Source organism: Ipomoea triloba, chromosome 1 (assembly GCF_003576645.1).
Source record: "Ipomoea triloba cultivar NCNSP0323 chromosome 1, ASM357664v1".
Taxonomy (NCBI): domain Eukaryota; kingdom Viridiplantae; phylum Streptophyta; class Magnoliopsida; order Solanales; family Convolvulaceae; genus Ipomoea; species Ipomoea triloba.
The window spans coordinates 1,776,779-1,799,340 of NC_044916.1; the positions used below are offsets into that span (position 1 = coordinate 1,776,779).

Consider the following 22,562-nt stretch of genomic DNA (forward strand, 5'->3'; position numbering starts at 1 on the left):
GGGGGGGGGGGGGGGGGTGCTTGATCCTAACAACCTAACTTCTTTTTCCTGACTTAACCTGTGAAAAGGCATATTTGGGTCTGTATTTTTTAATATGCAAAATGGATAACCATGTTTTATGATGTTCTTTAGATTGAATCGTGACCTTAATTGCAGGAAGGAGTCATGCAAACCCACGACGAAGAAACTAGGAAGTTTTTCAAGCACTCTAGTGTTAATTGTGTGCTTTGTCCTCGTTCTCCCAGCAATAAACTCAGCATTTTCAAACAAAAGGTGGGCGACTTTGCACTATATGAGTATGGAAAAACTTAGATTGTCAAATTGCAGTTTGAGATTTCATTTCATTGTTCCAAGAAGAGATCAAGCCAAGGGCATGCCTGGTGATTTTTGAGAATGTCTTCCTATATTTTCATTTTTATTGAAGCAATCACCGTTTTGCCACAGGTTGTTGGAAACCTTTTTACACACCATCAGAAGTGTGTTATTCTTGACACAGCAGCTGCTGGAAATTGTAGAAAACTTACAGCCTTTATCGGTGGCCTGGATTTATGTGATGGACGATATGACACCCCTGAGCATCGGATTTTAACTGATCTTGACACTATCTTTGAAAAGGATATTCACAATCCTACATTTTCAGTGAGTATTTCCATTCACCTCTTGGACTATCAAAATTTGAAGGTCTCTTTAAGTGTGTTAAGTGTTCTACATTGAAAAATAAGAGAAACATATGAGTTTATAAGGTCATGGGTTAAACTAGCTAATTGATTGGATTCATTCTTTTAGTGTGGTTTGGCTCATGTGCATTATAGTCCAGTTGAGTGCGCCATTGCATTATGTTTGGATGTACTAACGAATTTTGTCTTGCTGCTGATTAGGCACACAATTATTGCTGTCTTAACGTAATTGTTCTCTGTGAAATGTACAGGATTGTTCGTCTGGCCCGAGACAACCGTGGCATGATTTACACTGTAGAATTGATGGTCCTGCCGCATTTGATGTACTAACTAACTTTGAACAGCGATACAAAAAATCCTCTAGGCGCATATATTTAAACATAAAAAAGGTCAGGCATCGGAGTGAAGATTCTTTGCTTAATTTGAAACTAATTCCACACTTTAAGCTTCCTTCTGTGGGTCCTGATGGCGATGATAGTGTTCGTGTTACCAGTGATGAAGATCCAGAGACGTGGCACGTGCAGGTTCCAAGCATTTTAGTTCTATTACTTCAATTCTGTTCCAATAAACAAATTCTTTGAATCAGTTAATTACTGTTTAAGGTTCTTGTCAGGTGTTTCGATCAATTGATTCTGGATCTGTAAAAGGATTTCCAAAGGATGTTAAGGAAGCTGAGGCTAAGGTAGAATTAAGAGATTTGTATGTAGTGATTAGTTTTAGACATTTCTCGCTGGCCAAAATGAGGACGAGATTAGGATAGTTCTGTTTTTAATTTTTATTGCAGAATCTTGTTTGCGGGAAGGCTTTGCGGATAGACAGAAGCATACACACTGCGTATGTGAATGCAATAAGATTCGCCCAGCACTTTGTTTACATCGAGAATCAGTATTTTATTGGCTCTTCATATAATTGGTCTTCGCACAGATATGCAGGTAAACAGTTTCAAAACTCGGCTTTCTCATTGTGGGTTGTGTCGCTAAATTTAGCATATATCAAAGGGATTCTCGCTATTCCTTCACTGTTTACCTTAGAATGATGACATGAAAAACTATATATGTCTACGGTGAATATCTATTCGTGGATTATGACATTTCAAGNGGGGGGGGGGGGGGGGGGTGCTTGATCCTAACAACCTAACTTCTTTTTCCTGACTTAACCTGTGAAAAGGCATATTTGGGTCTGTATTTTTTAATATGCAAAATGGATAACCATGTTTTATGATGTTCTTTAGATTGAATCGTGACCTTAATTGCAGGAAGGAGTCATGCAAACCCACGACGAAGAAACTAGGAAGTTTTTCAAGCACTCTAGTGTTAATTGTGTGCTTTGTCCTCGTTCTCCCAGCAATAAACTCAGCATTTTCAAACAAAAGGTGGGCGACTTTGCACTATATGAGTATGGAAAAACTTAGATTGTCAAATTGCAGTTTGAGATTTCATTTCATTGTTCCAAGAAGAGATCAAGCCAAGGGCATGCCTGGTGATTTTTGAGAATGTCTTCCTATATTTTCATTTTTATTGAAGCAATCACCGTTTTGCCACAGGTTGTTGGAAACCTTTTTACACACCATCAGAAGTGTGTTATTCTTGACACAGCAGCTGCTGGAAATTGTAGAAAACTTACAGCCTTTATCGGTGGCCTGGATTTATGTGATGGACGATATGACACCCCTGAGCATCGGATTTTAACTGATCTTGACACTATCTTTGAAAAGGATATTCACAATCCTACATTTTCAGTGAGTATTTCCATTCACCTCTTGGACTATCAAAATTTGAAGGTCTCTTTAAGTGTGTTAAGTGTTCTACATTGAAAAATAAGAGAAACATATGAGTTTATAAGGTCATGGGTTAAACTAGCTAATTGATTGGATTCATTCTTTTAGTGTGGTTTGGCTCATGTGCATTATAGTCCAGTTGAGTGCGCCATTGCATTATGTTTGGATGTACTAACGAATTTTGTCTTGCTGCTGATTAGGCACACAATTATTGCTGTCTTAACGTAATTGTTCTCTGTGAAATGTACAGGATTGTTCGTCTGGCCCGAGACAACCGTGGCATGATTTACACTGTAGAATTGATGGTCCTGCCGCATTTGATGTACTAACTAACTTTGAACAGCGATACAAAAAATCCTCTAGGCGCATATATTTAAACATAAAAAAGGTCAGGCATCGGAGTGAAGATTCTTTGCTTAATTTGAAACTAATTCCACACTTTAAGCTTCCTTCTGTGGGTCCTGATGGCGATGATAGTGTTCGTGTTACCAGTGATGAAGATCCAGAGACGTGGCACGTGCAGGTTCCAAGCATTTTAGTTCTATTACTTCAATTCTGTTCCAATAAACAAATTCTTTGAATCAGTTAATTACTGTTTAAGGTTCTTGTCAGGTGTTTCGATCAATTGATTCTGGATCTGTAAAAGGATTTCCAAAGGATGTTAAGGAAGCTGAGGCTAAGGTAGAATTAAGAGATTTGTATGTAGTGATTAGTTTTAGACATTTCTCGCTGGCCAAAATGAGGACGAGATTAGGATAGTTCTGTTTTTAATTTTTATTGCAGAATCTTGTTTGCGGGAAGGCTTTGCGGATAGACAGAAGCATACACACTGCGTATGTGAATGCAATAAGATTCGCCCAGCACTTTGTTTACATCGAGAATCAGTATTTTATTGGCTCTTCATATAATTGGTCTTCGCACAGATATGCAGGTAAACAGTTTCAAAACTCGGCTTTCTCATTGTGGGTTGTGTCGCTAAATTTAGCATATATCAAAGGGATTCTCGCTATTCCTTCACTGTTTACCTTAGAATGATGACATGAAAAACTATATATGTCTACGGTGAATATCTATTCGTGGATTATGACATTTCAAGGTTAAACTTGCTTTTGTTTTGCAGGTGCAAACAACCTTGTGCCTATGGAACTAGCTATGAATATTGCGAGTAAAATAGCAGCATATGAAGATTTTGCGGTGTATATTGTGATTCCAATGTGGCCCGAAGGCGTCACTACCAGTTCTGCTGTCCAGGAAATTCTCTTTTGGCAGGTATAATCCAGCTCCTCATTTATACACTGTATCTCGCGTTCTGATTTTTCTCTTTAGTGATTCTGCTACTTTTTTGTGCTTCGTTTTCGTTTGTATAGTTCGCTTAGAAAGGTATGATCGTCGTGTTTGCATTGTATTCTTCTTTTGTATCGAACATTGAGAAAACTCGCTTTTTGGACAGTACCAAACAATGTCCATGATGTATAAAGTTGTGGCACGGGCTCTTGAGAATGCAGGCCTCTCTGAACGCCATCCTCAGGACTACTTGAACTTCTATTGCCTCGGGAAGCGAGAAGCTGCAGATTCGGGAAGTCACAGCGAACCGAGTACACCTCCACAGGGCCGCGCACTGGTAAACAAGCTCTATACTATATACAAATAGTTCTGCTAAATATATATTAGCAGTAGTTACACCGAGCTCAGATAGTTATTGTTTGCCAACTGAAACGAACGCTTTAGTGTGCCCTTTTAAACTTTTCAAGTTTCAACGCCATTTGGTTTGACAGACATTGGAACACTGAACATGTTTGTGAGTTGTGAGTTATGCCTGAAATAGTGAAATCCGCCTTCCTTTCTACCCCTTTTTTATGCAGAAATTAGCTCAAAAGTTCCGCAGATTTATGATCTATGTTCATTCCAAAGGCATGATAGTTGACGACGAATATATCCTAATGGGTTCTGCAAATATCAACCAGAGATCCCTGAGTGGTTCCAGGGACACAGAAATCGCGATGGGAGCTTATCAACCACATAACACGTGGGCGAATAAGCAAAGCCTTGCACAAGGCCAGGTCTGAAATTTCTTTCTCGCGTCTTTTTCTATTCGATGCATTAACGAGGTGGTAATAACTGTGGATACAGTGATTGCTTTCGTCTGATGTTATAAAACGAAAACTTTTCTAGGACAAAAACCCTTGAAGCTATGCGAACACATGCCTGAGACCTGCAAGAATCCTAGGTAATAACATTGCTGCATTTCGTGATTGCAGGTTTACGGTTACAGAATGTCCCTCTGGGCTGAACATCTCGGGGAGCTGGAGCCGTGTTTCCAGAAGCCGAACAGCATAAAGTGCGTGAGGCGTGTGAACGAGATCGCTAGGTACAACTGGAAAGCGTTTGTGGCAAACAACTACCATGAAATGAGAGGCCACCTGATGCAGTATCCGGTTCAGGTAAGCAGTGCCGGGGAGGTCACGTGTCTGCCTGGCTTTGAATGCTTCCCCGACGTTGGGGGCAGCATTCTCGGGTCGTCCACCAATCTCCCCGACGCTCTAACCACATAGCGTGCACACCAGATACGCAGCAAACTGTAAGGGATGATGATCTGCAGAATTGCTCAGAGAGAAAGGGTATTTCAAGCAGCTCTGATATGATCATTTTTTATTTTAGGATTTGAATGGCTTTTGAGTTTGGAGAACCCCAATTAACATTTTTGACAGCATAGATGGAATGCCATTGTTTGTTAGTACAAAGGAATGTTTTCTACCTAGTTTTCTCATTGTTTAATGTTGTGTATATGTTGTATTGTTGTTGTGGTATGGTTTGTAATATTTGCAAAAATTTTATACTCGTCACGTCTTTTTCTCTACTGTCACTTCCTATTTTTGTGTAGAATGTTATTTTAGGTGTTTTGACTACTCCAATCAAAGAATCATAACTTTGTTCATGCTAGTTGCCTAAATTGATAGTCCTATCAAGTCATTTGGTTGGTATTGTTGAGCTGCTCACAATCCTCCATCGTCATATCCTATTTTCGTGTAACTTGTTATGTCAAATAAAGTGTTTTGATTATTCCAATCAAAGAATTATAACTTTGTCTATGCTAGTTGCCTAGATTGATATTTTTATCGAGTCATTCAGTTGATATTGTTCAGCTGACTATGACATTTTGTTTTTCTATTTGTTGAGTTATTGACGAATGAGCTTACCAGTTAATTGAACTGGGTGTATAACCCCCAAAAAAATAGCTTCTTGTTCGAGTGAAAAAAGGTAAAGGCAAAAAGAGTTTAAGTATATAAAAAATAAATTTAATATAAAACTAACGGTGTTATAACAAAATTGAGGTAATTTTATCTTAATACAAATGTTATATACAATATTTTAAATTTACTATACAAACATATTAGTCTTAAATAATTTTCAAAAAATAAAATAAAATATTAGTCTTAAATAAGATACAAATAAAATCCAATGCTTTAATCTGAATTCATACATATAATAATATCATATGTAGAACTCTGAGGGACATTCTGTAACATATAATAATATCATACACCTATATTGATATTTTTATTTTAATGTATTAAATTAACATAAAATTATATTAAATCAACTTAATTACCTACGACAATTGAAATAATTCTTTTTCAAACTTTTCATGCGCATAAAATTAAGCTTTGGTGTAAAATAAAACAAAAATAAATCTCATTGTTATTTGTAATTCTATTTTCCATAATTATATTGCTATATATATAGATCTCTATTCTTTTTAAAGTCATTAAAGATGATTCAATATGTATATATGTATTATAGTTATTATTTTCGTTATCTTTTTAGCAATAAATAAATAAATACACACACACGCACGCGCGCGCATGCACGCACGCACGCACGCACACACACACGCGCGCACACACACACACATATATATATATATGAAGACAAAAATATACCAAATAGTAATGAGATTGTACTTGATATATTTTATTTTTTACTTTGTAACAAAGTTTCTCAATATGTGCATAGAAAGATTAAAAAATTATTTCAGTTAAAGTAATGCGTGTGTGTGTGTGTGTACACACATACATACATACATACATACATACATACATACATATTCGAATCAAATTATTATTTTAATTTTAATAATTTTTAATTAAAATTTAAAAAAATAAAACAAATGAAATTAAAAATATCTATAATAAAAAAAATACTAAATTGAATAGAAGCTTTCAATTTTATCTTATTAGAATAATATGGTAATTTAATGGTAATAGAATTTATAAAAAAGAAAAAATATATATTCTATTAAAATTTAAAAAAAAATCTAAATCAAAATGAGTTAATACCCAATATAGTCCTCGACTATAGTGGTTTTTCTCAATTTAGTCCTAAATGACTTTTTGTACTCAATTTAGTCCTCGACTTGGATGATTTTTACTCAATTTAGTCCTTTGTTAAAAATTCTGTTAGTAAATGGTTAGAAATAAGGTCTTAATGGTAATTTCTCATCCTTCATCCCATTTGGGATGATTCCTTCTTCTTCCCCCTATTAAGATCCAAGCAGAAATGTAAATCTTCGTACCCAAATATTTATTTACTCTGTATTTATTTATTTAGCGTTGAAGTTTGATTTGGTACGAAATTTTGCATTTCTGCGTGAATCTTAATAAGGGGAAGAAGAAGGAATCATCACAAATGGGATGAAGGATGAGAAATTACCATTAAGACCATATTTCTAACCGTTCACTAACAGAATTTTTAACAAAGGACTAAATTGAGTAAAATCATCAAAATCGATGACTAAACTGAGTACAAAAAGTCATTTAGGATTAAATTGAGTAAAATCACTATAGTCGATGACTATAATGGGTATTAACTCAAATCAAAATAGATATGTCAAAATTTTTTTTTGAGTACTACTGACTCGGTTATGTAGTATCTGTTCATAAACTACTTTCTCAACCTAATGAAGCACAAAAAGTCAACATTGCCTCCACTAAGGCTCAAACCTGCCCCCTCCAACATGAGGTGCAACCAAATGCCACTACCGGATGCCACTAGACCACAAGGTCATTGGCAAATATGTCAAAATTAATTTATTATAATAAGATAAAATTGAAATCTTCTATTCAATTTAGTATTTTTGTATTATAGATATTTTTAATTTCATTTATTTTATTTTTTGAATTTTAATTAAAATTGCTAAAATTAATATAATTTAATTTGATTAATATATATTGCTACAAAGAGAAAATAATAACTATAATACATATGTACATATTGAATCATTGTTGCATGTCAAAGTTCACCCAAAAAAAATTGTTGCATGTCAACTTGTTTACTTCATCTAACTTTTAAAAATAACTACAATATTATTACTACTATATATAAATTTCTTCCTACATAAATGATGTTGGTTTTCAAAGTTTAAAAATGTGAAAACTAAAATATATCATTATTATGATTTTAACATTCTACTAATAACAAATATAAGTATTATTGCATAGTTTTGTATTACAAATGATGTACACAAATTTTATAAAATACCATAAATTATAAAAATTTACAAATCTAAAATAATAGTTATTATTTAAATATTATGAGCCAAAAAAAAATTACGTTAATAACATAACTAAATAAAAACTAACATAAAAATGAATTAGTTGAACTAACTTACATTTGCGGATTTGAAAAAAAAATAATGTTATTGGGCAAATGTCTCACATTTAAATATAATGTTATTAAATTAATTGAAATTCACATATTTAATAATGATGCATCATCTCGAGATCTATCAATTTAAAATGAAGAAGAATAAGAGATAATAGAACTAAAAGAAATAAAATTTCAATAAATTAGTTAAAAACACATCATAGATCTATAAATATTGAACCACAAAGCCTATTGTGGACCTATTATTTAAATGATGATCTAAAGATGTTTTGATTGCACTACATTTATGGGTTGGAAAATATTTAGAAACAAAACTAAATAGTTTCAAGACATCTATTACTATTTATGATCAATCGTTATACCCTGCACCACGGTGCACATAGCAATGTGCACCACGTACGTAAAACGACGTCGTTTCGGTGTTAGTGAACGCGGATGCGAATGACTCAGGGAATTCATTATCTATAATACACATAATCATTATCTATAATACACAGAACGTTTGCCTAGAATACACATAATGTTTGCCCAGAATACACAGAATATTGACACAAAATACACTGATGTTAGTGGACGCGGACGCGAATGACTCCAGTGAATTCATTATCTATAATACACATAATCATTATATAAAATACACAGAATGTTTGCCTATAATACACAAAATGTTTGCCCAGAATACACAGAATATTGACACAAAATACACAGGACTCATCCTCCTAACATTCGAATGCACAAACACATCACAACATGTGTTAATAACATGAATACACAGAATATTTACACAAAATACACATAACTCATCCTCCTAAACATTCGAATGCACAAACACATCACAACATGTGTTACTAACATGAATATACATAACGGTTGTCTAGAATACACAGAACGGTTGTTTATAATACACAGAATGATTACCTGGAATACACAGAATATTAACATAAATACAGAGACCGCCTGAAACGGAAAACGTGATTTCCAAAAAAAAATGAACGATTAGTTTACAATGCTCAAAACGACGTCGTTTAGGTACGTGGTGTACATTGCTCTGTGCACCGTGGTGCACAGTATAATTTGCCATTTATGATAACAAACAAAAGTTTTAAGGCAAAAACTTGAATGTCGTCTCATGGTCTGAATGTATGAGACGGGTTGGATATTTAATTAACGATGTCAAAGATCCGACCCATTAATCAAATATTTGATCCGTTAATCAAAGATCTAAACCGTCTTACAAATTGAGATCCGTGAGACGATCTCACACAAGTGATACTCAAAGATTAAAATATCACAAAAGTAGAATTTGAAACAAAACTCAAATATCAATGTAAAACTTTTAAATAAGAATGTTTTTTCATGCAAGGAAAAAAATTGTATGATATTTATCAATATCTATATAATAAAAAAAATTATCAATTTATCTTTTTATCCATTTATGTAGACATATATTATATTTATAGTATTTTGTACAATATAAAAATATATACACATTTTTTTTATAGAATTGTGATTAATGGCATAATTATACACGTTAATTACTACAATGATTACTTATTAAAAAATTATTTTAAAATATGTCTAAACTCATACTCTTAATTAAAAATTCAAAAATATTTAAAATTTGTCTAAATATATAATATAGTTAGGGACTACATTAATCCATATAAAGTTTAAAAAATTAAATTCTTTTAATTTGTAAATGTAATTTTCTTAATTATAATTAATAAAATATAAAATATAATTAAAAATAAAGTTATTAAATTAACAAAATGTGTATTCATAAATATTTATATTTTTAAAAATGCATACATACATATACTTATGCATTATATTAATCATACAAAATTAAAATGTTATTTTTTAATTTCTAAATTTAATTATAATATATCAATATAAATTATAATTACATAAATTATATTATAGAATTTTGATATATACATATTAATAAATATTATTTGTATAACACTGTATTACACAATCATACAAGAAAATGCGTCTGATTAGAGTTTAACATCACATATACAAAATTTAAAATTTACATTTTTTTAATTTCTAAGTATAATATTCATATTGTTAGAATTATAGTATATATGAAATAAGATTAGGAATAATTCAATTTAATTATGTAAATTTTTCACTATAAATTTATATAAATATGTACATGATTAGAGATTATATTAATCATACAAAATTTTAATTTTGTATACTATGATAAAAGATACTTGACCAAATATATGAAAATTCAACTATATTATTATATTGTACATTTTAATATATTTATATTTTTAAAATTTATTTTTATTTATATTCATAATAACAAAACTTTTTCCGTGCATAGCACGGGTAAAACACTAGTTGAAAGTCAAAATAACAGGATTAATTTGAAAGTTTAGAATTAAATATGAATTATATTAATTAATTAATTAATTATTTATTTATTTATTATTACATGGGTTCCTTCAAAAGTTCAAACTAATTATCAAGAGACCGAAATTAACAAATGCGGGAAACATTTCTAGGCTAGGGTTTATACTCTCACTCCCCCCCTCTCTCTCTCTTCAGGCTTATCGCGCACTGTAGGTAAGCTCCTTCCATCACCAAATCGGGGAAAGGTTCCAGCTCGATATCCTTACGATTTCGTCCAAAGGTAAATCATCACTGCCGTTTTTCATTGGGTGAAGGGATGCCATTGTCGTGCTGTAATCCTGTACTCTCTGTTTGTGTTTATGAGGGGATTAGAGTTAGTATAACTTCTTCGTTTTTTCTGTTGGGGACAGGAAATTCATCATAATTACTGTGGTTTTTGAGGACGTGAAGAAATGGCATCTACTGGACAGCCACAATCAATGTCAAAGAGACCTAATTCAGCAATAACAAGAGAAGCAGACCGGCTTATCATTACTCCTTTAGGGGCTGGGAGTGAAGTGGGGCGATCGTGTGTTTACATGTCTTACAAAGGGAAAACAGTTTTGGTAAAGCACAGTGTTCTCTTTTTATTCCTCTGACAACTGGTTAATCTTTTGATTCTGCTGCTCATTTGTAAATCTTCTGTGCTTTTTGGCAGTTTGACTGTGGGATTCATCCAGCTTACTCTGGCATGGCTGCTTTGCCATACTTTGATGAAATTGATCCTTCAACTATTGATGTTCTTCTAATTACCCAGTACATTCTCTATTCTTTCTTTTACATGGCATGCCAGTATTATCATTGATTTGTTGTTGCACTGTGTTTTAGTGGTATTGTTTAGTAGCATCTAGTGATTTAGTGTTTGCTTAAATTTTGTGATTTATGGTTTCTTTGTTATTTCTTTTATCAAATTGTAGAGGATGTTGGATTTGGGAGGGGAATAGTTTATTTAGTATATCTTGTTCTTTAAGGGATATTTTTTAGAGTTAACATGCAATAGTATTCTCAATATATCAAGCCCCATTTTAATGTCTCAACAACAGAATTAAATGAAGTACGATGGTATTCTGGTTGATCTATATGTCTGAAACTTTATATGCTAGAAGCCTTCTTTTTTCTTGTGTAAAGAATTGAAGAAATCTTTCTCATAATGTAATCAATTTTCTACTTCTTCAATTCTTGGACTTGATTTAATGACATCAAATGCCTCAACTCTTACCTTGCTCCCTAGTTGGCTAGTTGACCATGTATTTTGATGTTTCTAGTGGTGGTTCCTGATTTTAGGAATGAACATTTATTTTTGCATGGGTTGTTAGTTTAACCCTCTATGCTCGGATTTTTCCTCTTTGCAGTTTTCACTTGGATCATGCTGCTTCCCTCCCATATTTTCTAGAAAAGGTTTGTTGGTTGATTTTTAATATTACAATTTACCACTTATTTATCTCCACTAATAATCTAATTCCAGCTTTTGTTTATCAGACCACATTCAAAGGACGAGTTTTCATGACCCATGCAACAAAGGCGATTTATAAATTGTTATTATCGGATTATGTTAAAGTAAGCAAGGTCTCTGTTGAAGATATGCTATTTGATGAAAAAGACATCAATAAATCCATGGACAAAATTGAGGTATGTATTCCAGCACTGAATGCTTTATCTTCACCCTACTTATTACTTACTCTTGGGCAATAAATAATATTCTTTAAAAATATTATCAGTTAAATAAGGTTGCTATATGCCTATATTTGCATAGTACTGGTTTAGTTACTACTTCTGATCTGTAAGGTGAAACATTTGTGCGCATATACATGTCATAATTGCCAACAAGATGTAATGATAAATGCCAGAAAAGGAATAAGGATACACCTCTCTGCTGGTGGTTCATAAATTTTGTATTGCATCTGTGGTGTATCCTTTTTCCCAGTGCTCAATAAGGCTATCTCGAACACTTTTATGAAAATGCATATACAGCTTAGTTGTCCTTGCTTTACACCTGATATGTGTGAAATCCATGTTCTGCAGGTTATTGACTTCCACCAGACAATGGAAGTTAATGGTATCCGCTTCTGGTGCTATACTGCTGGTCATGTTCTTGGTGCTGCCATGTTTATGGTCAGCATTGCCGGTGTTCGAGTTCTTTACACTGGAGACTATTCTCGTGAAGAAGACCGACATCTTCGTGCTGCAGAGCTCCCACAGTTTTCTCCAGACATTTGCATTATCGAATCAACATATGGTGTTCAACAACATCAACCCCGACACATACGAGAGAAGCGCTTTACTGAAGTCATACACAACACTATTACTCAAGGTGGTCGTGTTCTAATCCCTGCTTTTGCGCTGGGTCGTGCTCAAGAACTTCTCCTTATACTGGATGAGTATTGGTCAAGCCATCCAGAGCTCCATAAGATCCCCATATATTATGCTTCACCACTTGCAAAAAGATGTATGGCTGTTTATCAAACCTATATAAATTCCATGAATGAGAGGATCCGCAATCAGTTTGTCAGCTCAAACCCCTTCGATTTCAAACACATCTCTCCTCTGAACAGTATTGAAAATTTTCAGGATACAGGACCATGTGTGGTGATGGCAAGTCCAGGTAGTCTTCAGAGTGGGTTGTCAAGGCAGCTGTTTGACAAATGGTGCTCTGATAAGAGAAATGCCTGTGTTATTCCTGGATATGTGGTTGAAGGGACACTTGCGAAGACAATTATCAATGAACCAAAAGAGGTCACACTTACAAATGGCTTGACTGCTCCTCTGCACATGCAGGTTCATTATATTTCATTCTCAGCTCATGCAGACTATGCTCAGACAAGTACATTCTTGAAAGAGCTAATGCCACCTAACATAATTCTGGTTCATGGAGAAGCTAATGAAATGGGAAGGCTCAAGCAGAAGCTTACCACCCTATTTGCTGATCAGAACACCAAAATTATTACTCCAAAAAACTGCCAATCTGTGGAAATGTACTTCAGCTCTGAGAAAATGGCAAAAACTATTGGAAAACTGGCAGAAAAGACCCCTGAAGTTGGTGAAACTGTCAGTGGTTTACTTGTTAAAAAAGGCTTCACATACCAGATCCTGGCACCTGAAGATCTCCACATCTTCTCTCAGCTTTCAACTGCAAATGTCACTCAGAGAATTACTATCCCATATTCAGGTGCCTTTGCTGTGATTAGACACCGGATCAAACAAGTTTATGAGAGTGTTGAGTCTTCAACAGATGAGGATTCTGGTGTTCCAACACTACGGGTTCATGATAGAGTTCTAGTTAAACAGGAGTCAGAGAATCACCTTTCTGTGCATTGGGCAGCTGATCCTATTAGTGATATGGTCTCAGACTCTGTTGTAGCATTGGTTTTAAATGCAAACAGAGAAATGCCTAAGTTGGTTGTGGAATCAGAACCTGTAGTAAATGAGGAGGAAGATGCAAAGAAAACAGAGAAAATTATTCACACACTGTTGGTCTCTTTGTTTGGTGATGTAAAACTTGGGGAGAATGGCAAAATTGTTATAAATGTCGATGGGAACATAGCAGAACTTGACAAACAGACTGGCGATGTTGAAAGTGAAAACGATGGCCTCAAGGAACGAGTTAAAACAGCATTTAGGCGAATCACAAGTGCTGTGAAGCCCATCCCTCTCTCAGCACCTTAGATTAAGGTAATTTTCTATTGTGCATTGATTCATTATCATATATTCATATGCTGAATCACATCCTGTAATCCATATTTAGGCATAATATTTTGCATGACATGCAAAATCTAGATTATTTGTACGGAGTAATTTAATACAATATGCTAAAATGCACGCAAGTCTTTTTTTGATGCTCTATTCAATCAACATTCAAATGAACCAAGAGATGAACAACATAAAAATTATGTATGTAATTTAACTGTTATTGCAACTGTTTGGAATTTATTAGGAGGAACAAAAACACTTTTCCTTTGTCTCAAATTCTTTTATGCAAACAGCATAGCTACTTGTACAATTCAATAACCCATTCAGCATTCACAGCGCATACGGCTTTCAGAGCAGAAAATCCTGCCTCTTTTGCCAGGGCTTCAAATTCTCTGTGTGTTCTCTCCTTCCCTCCGGGATTCATTGTCATCATTAGTACGTCAGCGTAAAATGCACTACCATACTCGACATCTTTCTCAGGATGTTCCGGCAGAATACTTTCTACTAACACCACCTTACCAGATTCTGGCAAAGCTTTCCAACAGTTCTTCAGCAGCTTCAGGCAATGCTCATCATCCCAATCGTGTAGTATCCACTGCAGTTTTCAGAACAATTTGCTTAGATCTTGTGTATAACAAAGATACCATCATTTTCTTCTTTTTCCGCAAGTTGTCTTTACACTAGTATAATTTACTGAGAAATGAGCACTAACCTTCATGAATATAATCTCTCCACAGGGAACACTCTCAAACATATCTCCTGGAATATGCTCCACACCTAACAATAAGTAAGGCATTTCTTTGTGTTAGTATGTTGAACTTGTTAACATTTAGTATTTTAACTCTTAAATTGTTCAATTTAAATTTATTACGGAGTACATGTTTATGCTTTACCTTTTTAATTACATATAATATAACATGTTGGGAACAGGAAATCCCATCCCTAGTGAACCTTTGCAGGGATGGGGAATCTCCACCCTATCCGCGGCCTATCCCCTAGATGTAGGGATGTGGAAAATATATCCCTCAAATGTGGGGCCAAGGACTAGAGTGCATATTCCCTGCCCTATGACCATCCCTAATGATAAGTATATGCAGAAACCCTGTAGTACTAAGCAATTTGGAATATATTACAAATATGAACAATTCAAGTTTTAGGGTACATACCTGGAATAGCAGGAGCCTCTTTGATGACATGTGGCAAATCAAAGTTGATGCCCTTGATGTTAGGGTACTTGGAGATAATGCATGACAGTGTTGAACCAAATCCACCACCCACATCTACCACTTCTTTGACTCCCTCAAAACCTTTGTAGCATTCCACTACTCTCTTCATCGCAATTGCACTATGGTCATGCATTGCTCTGTTGAATACCTCATTGAATCTACTGTCTTTGCCAGGGTATTCAAATGCATGCATTCCATGGGTCCTATTGAATGGGACTCCTCCCTCCAGTACTGCATCTTTTAATGCATACCTTCACACAAACTCACTTGTGTATGTTAAGTGAGTAAAACAAGAACCATTGGCACGATGATTCTATGCCAGAAAAATGACATTTTTAGTCTTTGAATTATAGAGGTATAGTAGATCCAATCCTCCAATCCTAGGCACATATACCTTTAGGGTGCATTTACTTCAAGTTACCTAACATTACCTAGGTAACATGAGCATGATAATGTTATATAACTTTGTTTGGTTCAAGTTATATGATTATTTTGATATATTTTGATATACCAAACTAATCCAAAATAATTTCACCAGAATTGGACTTGATGTGAATTATTATTTGGTTCATTCAAAATTTTAGATTTTCAAAATATAAATTAATTATCAGCTGAATTTGATTTCAAAAAGGAAAAAATGTCATTTTTAGGTTCCCAGATATTTAATTTTTTAGTTAAGCCAGCTTTTCACAAAAGCTAAGGTTAGCTTCGATGTTTTACAGTAATGGAAGTTGCATTATTGTTAAAAAAAGAAGGATGAGGCTCCACCCTATTCCCACTTGAGATATAAGTCAAAGCTGCCATGTGAGTTCACATTACCTTTCCTAGTGCTACCTGCCAAATGATTTGTAACATAGTTGACTAGTCTAATTATGAAGTTTTAGGCTTATCTTTCCTAAAATAGTTTTTTTAAAGGTTTTTTAGGTGACGGCTGAAATTGATGGTGTGAATTGGATAAACCTGACCTTATGCGAGATTACAAGCTAATGTATTGGGTTGTTGAGAACTATGAAAAATGTCATAAAAGACAAAAGACAAAAGTGAAAAAAAATCGAGGTAACCCTAGCCAAATTAGTTAGGTTGGTGACTTGGTAACCACAAGATTAGCAACCTATGTTGGTTTATTTTCTTGTGGTCTTTTACCGGTTAGGACCACAAAGCGTGTTTATCCAATGCACACTCATAGGTAGTGGCTGTGTGTTTCCCTCGTCACCTATAGAATAGGTGAAAAAAAGTACTCCATAGTTCACAAAATCTCAAACAACTAAAGGAAGATCAGGAGAAAAGTTCATACCAGGAATTAACAAACACTTTGTCAGTGCCCAATTGTACCAAGGCAGAAAGGGACACCCCATCTTCATTAGGGACAAAGTTCTTGCTGATTGGTGTTAAATTGTATGAACACTGATTATCCTCTGTGAGTGTGCACTTGAGAATGGACTGGTTGGCAAGGAACTTAAGCATCCTGTCCAGCATGACTGGTGCATTAGGGTTGTGTGTGGGAAGACAGTCTGCAATTTGTTTAGCAGAAAGCTTTGCTCCTTCACCAGCCTTTGCAATGATCTCAAACACCCCGAGTTCAATGGCAGCTTTCGAAACCATAATCGCTGCTATCCCACTTGGCAGCCCTATGGCTCTCAAGAACCCGTCTTCTTCACTTTGAGGTATGGCCATTTCTTCCATTGATGATGAGCCCATCTTTGATCTTTCTGTGCTTTCTGGTTCTCAGAGATTTGGGTATTGAGCTCTGGAAATGGGGAGAATTTTATAGGATGATGTAGTGGGTTGGTGGGTGCTTTGATGCTTTTCCCTAAGGTCAGAGTTTTAGTCACATTTTAATGTTGTGCCATAGAGGGAGATTAGTTGAAAACTTCTATTTTTTTTTATTTTCCTTGCATTGATTGAATTGTCCACGTTAACGTTTTGGGCAAATTATGCTATGGATCCGGGTCCACCTTGCGCAAGGTGAACTTAGGTCCATGTTCACAATTTTAAAGCTCTAATGTTCACAATTTTAGATTTCAATATACAAAATTTTAGTCAATATTCACAATTTTTGAACTTTATATTCATAATTTTGTTATAGAGATCTAAAATTGTGAACATGGATCTGAGTTCAACTTGCAAGTTGGTCCAGCATAACAACTGTAATTAGACTTCCCGCCAACCCAAATGAACAAAATTGGCTTAATATTCCGCTTGCTTTCTCTGAATTAAGGCATACATGATACATGTTTGACATTCTACATCCACCCCCCATCCCCCTCGAATTGTGGATACATGCTAATAAATGCTAGTCATCGATTTAATTTTGATAGATCTAACGGTTAGAAAATACGGGAAAACTGTTAAGGCATACATGATACATGTTTGACATCCTACATCCACCCCTCACCCCCCTTGAATTGTGGATACATGCTAATAAATGCTAGTCATCGATTTAATTTTGATAGATCTAACGGTTAGAAAATACGGGAAAACTGTTAAGGCATACATGATACATGTTTGACATCCTACATCCACCCCTCACCCCTACATGATACATGTTTGACATCCTACATCCACCCCTCACCCCCCTTGAATTGTGGATACATGCTAATAAATGCTAGTCATCGATTTAATTTTGATAGGTCTAACGGTTAGAAAATACGGGAAAATTGGTCATTGCTACTTTCTCAATATACTGAAGCACAAAGAGTTAATAATTGTCTCTATTGAGGTTCGAACCCACTCTCATCATCCATGTGGGAGTACAAATTAGGATACCGGATGCTACTAAACCACAAGGCCTTCGGCAAAAAGAGAATAGAGTTGATTTCATAAATATTATAAACTTTCAAAGTTTGTATATTTATGAAATTGATATGTTCTTTTCCTTATTTTATTGTTATTACTTATTCTAAATGAACTGTTCAAATTAATTCACAGACATTTATCAATTTTTATTATTCACGACTTTCAATTAGACTATAAATAATTCCTTGATTATTGATATTTATCAATTTTTATCTCCAAATTTGATTCTTCAGTTAAATATCCATTTAGTAAACTATAAATTTAATGGTAATAATGTAAAATTTTGGTTCATTCACATTCCCACTAATGATGAATTCAACTTATTAAGTTTATGAATTCAATTACCCATGGCTGATCTTTCTCCTTTCGGTAGTTTGGTTCAAGAGATCGTCCTTCTTCTTCGTTCTTTTGAGTCGGCCTCTTTCGACTTCGTCTATCGAGAGTTCAACATGCCAGCACACTATTTAGCAAAGTATTCCTTTTATAATCCGAGTAGTATTTTGTTTGAGTATTTTGATTTTATTCCTTGATGTTTTTCAATTGGTTTGTTGGACCGTGGTTGTGAAAGTTGAATGAAAGTTTATGTTTGGTTTTTCAAAAAAAAAAATGAATTCAATTACCCATCTCAACAACAAGCTAATTTTTACATTATTACCTCTAAATTTAATTCTTACTAAACGGATATTCAACTAGATGATCAAATTTAGAACAACATCGATAGCCAATTAGCCATTTATGGTCAAATTAAAAATCGATTATAAAAATTGAAAAAATGTCAATAGTCAATCGACCATTTTGAAATTAACTATTATTATTATTATTATTATTATTATTTAAAGCTCCAACAACCAAGAACCACCTAACTAAGCACTATAAAAGAAATATTAAGTAACACGCTCTATTTTGAATTTGCCATCTATTTTTTCTTTTCCCTAGTATAATAGTCTGTAAATCACATATGTCATTAGAAAAGGTTAACACAAAATGCTCGACTAAGATGATATTGACAAGAATTGAATTTGTGACTCTTAGATATAAGACTTGGTAAAGTATGAAATTTTTTTTCCACCTACGTAGTCATTTATTTTAAATTAGCACTATAGTATGGAGTAGTATTTATTATATATTAATGGAAGATAAGTGCGGCATCCCACATGCTATATGATGGATGGATGGTTAGTTAGTTTTGTTGTCTCTTTCAAGGTCTCTCCCTACTTTTGATTCAAAAATATATATCTTAACAAAAGTTTAACGATGTAAGTAAAGGTAATTGTTAATATTTATAGTGTTAATAACTATCTTTAATAATTGTCAAGCATCTTGTGCTCAAATGGCATGTAGCACCAACCCGCTATTATTTAATCATAAACTAGAATAGAACTTTCCTTGCCACCGCATTTTTAAATACCTTTGTGCTTCACTTTCCCAGCACCAACCCGATATTATTTAATCATAAACTAGAACAGAACTTTCCTTGCCACCGCATTTTTAAATACCACTTTCCCAGCATAATCCAAGTCCACCTCTCCAAGCTATTATTTAATCATAAACTACTACACAACACCAAACCATAAATCCTTGCCACCGCATTTTTTAAATGCCACTTTCCCAGCACAACCCAAGTCCACCTCCCCAAGCTATTATTTAATCATAAACTACCACATATATATATGTTGGTTTGGTGTTGTGTGGTAGTTTATGATTCAATAATAGTGTGGCAGAACTTGAGAGAGATGGTTACCCTGTTCTTGATGAACTTGCCATGAGTGTTAGCACGAGGAACCTTTAACACGTGAAAAAAGGCTTCACATACCAGATCCTGTTGGCACCTGAAGATTTCGACATCTTCTTGCAGCTTTCAACTGCAAATGTCACTCAGAGAATTACTATCCCATATTCAGGTGCCTTTGCTGTGATTAGACATTTAGACACAGGATATGTTAAAAATTAACATCAATATGAACCAAGAGATGAACAACTTAAAAATTATACTCAATGTTATTTAACTGCTATTGCAACTGTTTGGAATTTATTAGGAGGAACAATAACAATTTTCCTTTGTCTGAAAGTCTTTTATGCAAACATACTTAGCTACTTGTACAATTCAATAACCCATTCAGTATTCACAGCGCATATGACTTTCAGAGCAGCAAATCCTGCCTCTTTTGCCAGGGCTTCAAATTGTCTCTGTGTTCTCTCCTTCCCTCCAGGATTCATTGTCATCATGAGTACGTCAGCGTAAAATGGACAACCATACCCGACATCTTTCTCAGGATGTTCTGGCAGTATAGCTTCTACTAACACCACCTTACCAGATTCTGGCAAAGCTTTCCAACAGTTCTTCAGCAGCTTCAGGCAATGTTCATCATCCCAATCGTGTAGAATCCACTGCAGCAGTTTTCAGAACAATTTGCTTACATCTTGTGTATAACAAAGATACCATCATTTTCTTCTTCTTTCGCAGGCTGTCTTTACACTAATGGTATATTTTACTGAGCAATGAGCACTAACCTTCATGAATATAATCTCTCCACAGGGAACACTCTCAAACATATCTCCTGGAATATGCTCCACACCTAACAATAGGTAAGACATTATCTTTGTGTTAGTATTTTAACTCTTAAATTTTTTTAAATTTATTTCATGTTTTACCTTTTTAATTATATATAAAATAATATATTGGGAACAAGAAATCCCATCCCTTTTGAACTTTTGCTGGGACGGGGAATCTCCGCTCTATCCCCTAGTTGTAGGGATGGGGAAAATATATCCCTCAAGTGTGGCGTCAAGGACTAGAGTGCATATTCCCCGCCCTATGACCATCACTAATAATAAGTATATGCAGAAACCCTGTAGTACTAAGAGTTTAGAAATAGAAACAATTCAAGTTTAGGGTACATACCTGGAATAGCAGGAGCCTCTTTGATGACATGGGGCAAATCAAAGTTGATTCCCTTGATGTTAGGGTACTTGGAGATAATGCAGGACAGTGTTGAACCATAACCACCACCCACATCTACCACTTCTTTGGCTCCCTCAAAACCTTTGTAGCATTCCAAAACTCTCTTCATTGCAATTGCACTATGGTCATGCATTGCTCTGTTGAATACCTCATTGAATCTACTGTCTTTGCCAGGGTATTCAAATGCATGCATTCCATGGGTCCTATTGAATGGGACTCCTCCCTCAAGCACTGCATCTTTTAATGCATACCTTCACACAAACTCACTTGTGTATGTTAAATGAGTAAATCAAAGCCACAATGTGAGTTCACATTACCTTTCCTAGTAAGTGTAGCTTTCTACTTTAATGATTTAATCTTCCTGCCAAAGTATTTGTAAAATAGTTGACTAGTCTAATTATGAAGTTTTAGTCTTATCTTTCCTAAAATAGTTTTTTTTGGGGTGACGAGTGAAACTCGTTGCCACAATTCGAGGGTATGATATGGATTAACATGACCATATGCAAGATTGCAAGCTTATGTATTGGAAGATTGGAAATAGTCTAATAGTGAAAAAAAATAGTAGTTGAGAACTATGAAAAATGCCATAAAAGTCATTAGACCAAAAGTGAAAAAATCGGGAACAACCTTGGCCAAGTTGATCACGTTGTTGTCTTAGTATACAAGTTTGATTCCCAGTAGGAGGCTTATTTGCCTTCTTGGTTGTTGATTTATTTCCTTATCACAAGGCAGGTTTACCCAATGCGCACTCTCGGGTAGTGGTTATCGGTTTTCCTCGTCTCTAAAAAAAGGTGAAAAATACTAGTTCACAAAATCTCAAACAATAGAAGGAAGATCAGAGAAAAGTTCATACCAGGAATTAACAAACACTTTGTCAGCAAGCAGCTGTACCATGGCAGAAAGGGACACCCCATCTTCATTAGGGACAAAGTTCTTGCTGATTGGTGTTAAACTATATGAACAGTGATGATCCTCTGTGAGTGTGCACTTGAGAATGGACTGGTTAGCAAGAAACTTAAGCATCCTGTCCAGCATGACTGATGCATTAGGGTTGTGTGTGGGAAGACAGTCTGCAATTTGTTTAGCAGAAAGCTTTGCTCCTTCACCAGCCTTTGCAATGATCTCAAACACCCCGAGTTCAATGGCAGCTTTTGAAACCATCATCACTGCTATCCCACTTGACAGCCCCATGGCTCTTAGGAATCCCACTTCTTCTTCACTTGGAAGTTTGGCCATTTCTTCCATTGATGATGAACCCATCTTTGATCTTTCTGTGCTTTCTGGTTCTTAGAGATTTGGGTATTGAGCTCTGGAAATGGGGAGTGTTTTGTAGGATGTTGCAGTGGGTTTTGGGGTGGGGTGGGGGG

At 34.8% G+C, this 22,562-nt stretch overlaps 6 protein-coding genes across 8 annotated transcripts in view; 4 read left to right on the forward strand and 2 right to left on the reverse strand.

Moving 5' to 3' along the window:
* LOC116027901 (phospholipase D delta-like) overlaps window positions 1-5,297 on the forward strand; it is an 8,543-nt gene extending 3,246 nt beyond the window's left edge. The window contains exons 3-11 of the mRNA XM_031269673.1: window positions 157-273; window positions 445-639; window positions 929-1,201; window positions 1,291-1,359; window positions 1,462-1,609; window positions 3,575-3,723; window positions 3,905-4,075; window positions 4,317-4,514; window positions 4,713-5,297. Coding sequence (XP_031125533.1) covers window positions 157-273; window positions 445-639; window positions 929-1,201; window positions 1,291-1,359; window positions 1,462-1,609; window positions 3,575-3,723; window positions 3,905-4,075; window positions 4,317-4,514; window positions 4,713-5,006 — 1,614 coding nt within the window. The 3' untranslated portion in view covers window positions 5,007-5,297. The remainder of the gene's footprint in view (window positions 1-156; window positions 274-444; window positions 640-928; window positions 1,202-1,290; window positions 1,360-1,461; window positions 1,610-3,574; window positions 3,724-3,904; window positions 4,076-4,316; window positions 4,515-4,712) is intronic.
* The window catches only part of LOC116027221 (sterol 3-beta-glucosyltransferase UGT80B1), a 713,221-nt gene that overhangs the window by 102,034 nt on the left and 588,625 nt on the right, over window positions 1-22,562 (forward strand). The gene's annotated exons all lie outside the window — the stretch shown is intronic.
* Window positions 10,626-15,096, forward strand: LOC116027134 (cleavage and polyadenylation specificity factor subunit 3-I). Of its 2 annotated transcripts, none has more exons than XM_031268577.1 (7): window positions 10,626-10,765; window positions 10,896-11,090; window positions 11,183-11,280; window positions 11,877-11,922; window positions 12,004-12,153; window positions 12,547-14,193; window positions 14,949-15,096. In XM_031268577.1, the coding sequence occupies exons 2-6, from the start codon at window positions 10,938-10,940 to the stop codon at window positions 14,185-14,187; spliced, it is 2,088 nt and encodes a 695-aa protein (XP_031124437.1). In that variant the 5' UTR covers window positions 10,626-10,765; window positions 10,896-10,937; the 3' UTR covers window positions 14,188-14,193; window positions 14,949-15,096. The 2 variants fall into 2 exon arrangements, with proteins under 2 accessions (XP_031124437.1, XP_031124429.1); XM_031268569.1 differs by having other exon boundaries at window positions 14,548-15,074.
* LOC116027475 (caffeic acid 3-O-methyltransferase-like) lies at window positions 14,394-17,247 on the reverse strand. Its single transcript, XM_031269134.1, has 4 exons — window positions 16,732-17,247; window positions 15,378-15,688; window positions 14,924-14,988; window positions 14,394-14,806 (listed from the first exon to the last, which is right to left on the reverse strand). Exons 1-4 carry the CDS (start codon window positions 17,133-17,135, stop codon window positions 14,510-14,512), a joined length of 1,077 nt encoding a protein of 358 aa, XP_031124994.1. The 5' UTR covers window positions 17,136-17,247; the 3' UTR covers window positions 14,394-14,509.
* LOC116027866 (magnesium transporter MRS2-4-like) overlaps window positions 20,029-22,562 on the forward strand; it is a 12,898-nt gene continuing 10,364 nt past the window's right edge. Inside the window, exon 1 of the transcript XR_004100018.1 lies at window positions 20,029-20,134. The gene's annotated coding sequence lies outside the window, so the exon portion shown is untranslated. The remainder of the gene's footprint in view (window positions 20,135-22,562) is intronic.
* LOC116027469 (caffeic acid 3-O-methyltransferase-like) lies at window positions 20,205-22,536 on the reverse strand. The gene is made up of 4 exons (XM_031269123.1): window positions 22,049-22,536; window positions 21,136-21,446; window positions 20,745-20,809; window positions 20,205-20,621 (listed from the first exon to the last, which is right to left on the reverse strand). Exons 1-4 carry the CDS (start codon window positions 22,453-22,455, stop codon window positions 20,325-20,327), a joined length of 1,080 nt encoding a protein of 359 aa, XP_031124983.1. The 5' UTR covers window positions 22,456-22,536; the 3' UTR covers window positions 20,205-20,324.